The sequence below is a fragment of the Oryx dammah genome, unplaced genomic scaffold (genome assembly GCF_014754425.2).
Source record: "Oryx dammah isolate SB20612 unplaced genomic scaffold, SCBI_Odam_1.1 HiC_scaffold_1993, whole genome shotgun sequence".
NCBI lineage: Eukaryota > Metazoa > Chordata > Mammalia > Artiodactyla > Bovidae > Oryx > Oryx dammah.
The window spans coordinates 1,972-5,991 of NW_024072092.1; the positions used below are offsets into that span (position 1 = coordinate 1,972).

General features: G+C 41.4%; 1 protein-coding gene across 1 annotated transcript; it reads left to right on the plus strand.

Annotated features, from left to right (window-relative positions):
• The first annotated feature begins 156 nt into the window (after window positions 1-156).
• Window positions 157-2,622, plus strand: LOC120859627 (carbonic anhydrase 1-like). Its single transcript, XM_040235658.1, has 3 exons — window positions 157-312; window positions 804-1,001; window positions 2,468-2,622. The coding sequence occupies exons 1-3, from the start codon at window positions 276-278 to the stop codon at window positions 2,605-2,607; spliced, it is 375 nt and encodes a 124-aa protein (XP_040091592.1). The 5' UTR covers window positions 157-275; the 3' UTR covers window positions 2,608-2,622.
• The last annotated feature ends 1,398 nt before the right edge of the window (window positions 2,623-4,020 follow it).

The window sequence follows — 4,020 nt, forward strand, 5'->3', positions numbered from 1 at the left end:
TTCTCTTTAACAATATAAGAGAATAAAACAATTGGAACTGCCCTTACCTTTGTGAGCTTTTTAAACAATAACTTTTTTTTAACATGCATATACTTCCTGATAGATAAAGATGATGAAATAGCGGGCTGAGTGAGTAACACTCATGCACAAGGGCAGAGACGTTTCTATAAAAACCCTGCGAACTGTGGATTCAGTCGTCTACTGCACGTTCAGTGACAGTCAGTGATTCCAGGTATTACCTTTGTGTTCAGAAAAAGAAAACTAAGCAGAAGATCATGGCAAGTCCTGACTGGGGATATGATGGTGAAAACGGTAAGCATTCTTCTGCTCATGTAGCTCAAATAACGGCTTGTTCCCTTTTCCAGGAAAAGAGATATTGAGCACTTAAAATAACGGTAAAGTCATAGATTAATGGTCTGAAGTGCCTTTGACTTATTCCAGCTTTGCATGCATTCTCAACAGTTGTCCTTTGGGCCATGATTGTCTACAGAATGTACTCAGCCTCTTTTCTCCTCTCTCCGTCTCAGTCTCTCTCCCTCCCTATGTATAGAGAGGTCTATTGCTAACAGCAAAATATGTATAGTCTGATCCCATAGACTATGAGTATATTAACTCTGTTGACAAAGACACTATTTTACAGTGTAGCGTAGCAAAGGGGCATTCTCAAACCTTGGATTTCCATTAAGCTAACCAGAATACCATTTTAGATACCTGAATAAATCCTAATCTAGGAAAATTATATTCCTAAAACTTGGAGTCAAGCATTAGATCAGTTTTGGTTGTAATCATGTTTTTCCTGGTAGGTCCTGAACACTGGTGCAAGCTGCATCCCATTGCAAATGGAAATAACCAATCTCCTATCGACATTAAAACCAGTGAAACCAAGCATGATCCCTCTCTGAAACCTCTCAGTATCTCCTACAATGCAGCCACAGCCAAAGAAATCGTCAACGTGGGACATTCCTTCCATGTAAACTTTGAGGACAGTGATAATAGATCAGGTGAGCTGAAAGACCCTCCTGATTTCTGCCTCTGACTTGCTGGGAAACGTAAACAGTAGGGCTTCCAGAACACGGACACCCATGTTCAGTGTTCTGTGCACGTGTGTAGCACTGACGCCATCTACTGAGGTGCCTTGAACTTTTAAAATATTTCCAAGTGTTAAAGATGATGCTGGGGACTCCCAGCTCGGTCTTTGTTCAGCCCTTCTCCTTCTCAGTGACTCTATTTCATCTCTTCTGGTTTCCAATGTCTTTATGCTAGCTTTGCACCCTCTGAATGAACAGTACTTTTTCACAAAATTCTGTGAACCATCATGAATAGAAAAACTGAAAAGGCAAATATTTTCTAATTGAGATGAGGTTGGAAGAGCGCATTAGGGAAGAAATACACATGAAGAGTATATTTATTTTTTGTGGCCAGGAAAATGGCTCCATAACAATGAAGTGCTTCAGTTCACTTGAGTTCAGTCTCTCAGTCGTGTCCGACTCTTTGCAACCCCATGAATTGCAGCATGCCAGGCCTCCCTGTCTATCACCAGCTTGTGAAGTGCTTGGGTACCAGTAAAAAAAAAAAAAAAAAATACTGGTCTTGGGTGTATCTTGCATGGAATCATTCTGTGTATAAGTATTTTTGTCTACCTTCCCCGCTCCCTATTAGATCATAGTAATTGAATTATCTTCATCTCCCAGAATCTAGCACACTTCCTCATTCACAGGAAAATTCTCAAAACTGTTTACTGAATAATTTACTAAATAGCAGTTTCATAAATCAGCTCTACTGTCAAAAGGGAAAATTAGTCATAGCACTTTCCTACAAGGTTCTGAGCCTAAATTTTAGACATCTTGGGGCTATGTCCTTTGTTAAAATTGGATAAGGTCTGGTACTGTGTGTGTTTTATTAATCATATGGTTGGATAGGCTCTCTAAAGCAAAATGACCCTTCAGTATTAGAATTTTAAAATTGACCCTACCCTTCTGCTGGAACTTTTTTCGTCCCTGGCCAAGGAATTCTCAGCAGAGCTCTCAGAATACCCTCTTGTATCTTGATCAGTTACAAGATGTGTGCAGAGTGATTTGTTACTAAAAATAAATTGCTAGATAGCTTAATGCATGCTGTCCATTACTGCCTGTTGAAAGAATGAATGAACTTATAAGCTAAAGCAGGTTCAAGGAAAGACCTCTCATCCTATAATTCACTCAGCTTCCAAAATGTTTTCCTGAAAACAGGAAAAGATAAAATTATAGCCCATGTGCTGGGAACCGCATAAGTCACACACAATCTTAAGGAGCAGCACGCATCTGAGCCCATCATTGTGGGCATGGGGAAAAGACCAACAGGATGGGAACTTTGGACTACGGCTTATTTTCATTTCTACTCGACCCAGTTTAATGCTAATTTGTATTCAATGCAAAGACAAGCCGGAGCTCCTGACCCTAACACTAACACACTTTGCTTTTTCTTCTAGTGCTGAAAGGCGGTCCTCTTCCTGAAAGCTACAGGCTGCGTCAGTTCCATTTCCACTGGGGCAGCACCGATGACTGTGGCTCTGAGCACTTAGTGGATGGAGCCGCATTTTCCGCAGAGGTAATGTCGCTGAGTGAGTGAGAGGAGCTAGGCCGAGAGTCCTCCCAGAAGTGGCCCCCTCGTAACACGGGGGTGTGTGTTAGTCGCTCAGTCACGTCCAGCGCTTTGTGACCCCAGGGACTGTAGCCCGCCAGGCTCCTCTGTCCATGGGATTCTCCAGGCAAGACTACTGGAGTGGGTAGCCTATCCCTTCTCTAAGGGATCTTCCCCACTCAGGGATCAAACCAGGGTCCCTTGCATTGCAGGCAGATTCTTTACCTGTCTCAACCACCAGGGAAGCCCTCCTTATCACTTAAGACACAATTTCAACGGCTCCAAAGCAATGAGCGTTTTGCGGTCTGTAAAGAATTCCTAGGCTCCATTAAACTTAAGCAGGGACACACTGCATTTGGCAATAGAGGACAATTTTTCACCTGAGGGAGGCAGGTGAATTTGCAGTCAAACTCCTGAGCCTCGAATGTGCTTTCGTTTCAGAATGTCTCGGAAACTGCTGCCTGACATCAGGCTAACCTCAAGGGGAGTTGCTGCTCTCCTCTTAACACTCTGAGCCCCAGGGGGAACACACCATCATTCTCTTCTCATTTAAAGGTTCAAGGGTGCACACACCTGCAGCAGAGGTATAGCCAGGCTGAGGCACTCCATTAAGATTCTACTAAGAGGGCCAGTTTAACCTCAGGAGTCATCACAACGAGTAGCATCCTCTAGACGAGAATTTGGGGCTCCCTGGCAGCAGGCCACTACACTCTGGCCTCTTGACTTGCCTCCACATGGAAGTCTGTGATTCAGTTCAAGACATTCTGCCTATATTTCCACGATAAAATCAAGAAAATGTACATCAAACTCTCAACAGGGATATGGAGACTAAAAACAAAAAACTTTTGTTCTTTGTATGCATGACTGTTCAATAAGTTTGTATCAATGCAGACTGGTTGGCTTTTCTGTTTTAGTCTTGTAGAACGAATCTGTAATGCACAGTTTTGCAACATGCTTTGTTTTTTTTTTTTACCAATGATCATGATCATTTTTCCAAGGCAGTAGGAATTCCTAAAGTCTGTACGGTATCTCCATGTATGCATATGCTAGAATTTATTAACTAATTCCTACATAGGAACGATTGCAATGCCTTTCCCATTTCATTCTGTTGTGTGTGTTTTGTTTTTTTTTTTTTTACAAAAACAATGGGTCATAACTACATTTGTACAAATATCTACACTGGTGAAAGCAATTGTGTAGGGCAGATTTTTGTAAGAGGGATTGTTAGGTACAGAGTATGTGTAGTATTCATTTTGATAGAAGATTTGGGAATAGTATACAAATAAAACTTCCTTTATGTTACACTAGAAAGCCAGGCTAGGAACTTTTAATTGTGCAGAAATCTATTAAATGCTTTGTTTTTTCCTATTTATTTTTCATAAAATTGAAAGTGGACTGAAA

What these genes read in the sequence shown, in the direction of transcription:
- LOC120859627 (XM_040235658.1), top strand. Translation starts at nt 276, where the DNA reads ATGGCAAGTCCTGACTGGGGATATGATGGTGAAAACG. An exon ending in GGGATATGATGGTGAAAACG is followed by an intron (nt 313 to 803) that starts GTAAGCATTCTT and finishes TTTTCCTGGTAG; the next exon opens with GTCCTGAACACTGGTGCAAG. An exon ending in GGACAGTGATAATAGATCAG is followed by an intron (nt 1,002 to 2,467) that starts GTGAGCTGAAAG and finishes TTTTTCTTCTAG; the next exon opens with TGCTGAAAGGCGGTCCTCTT.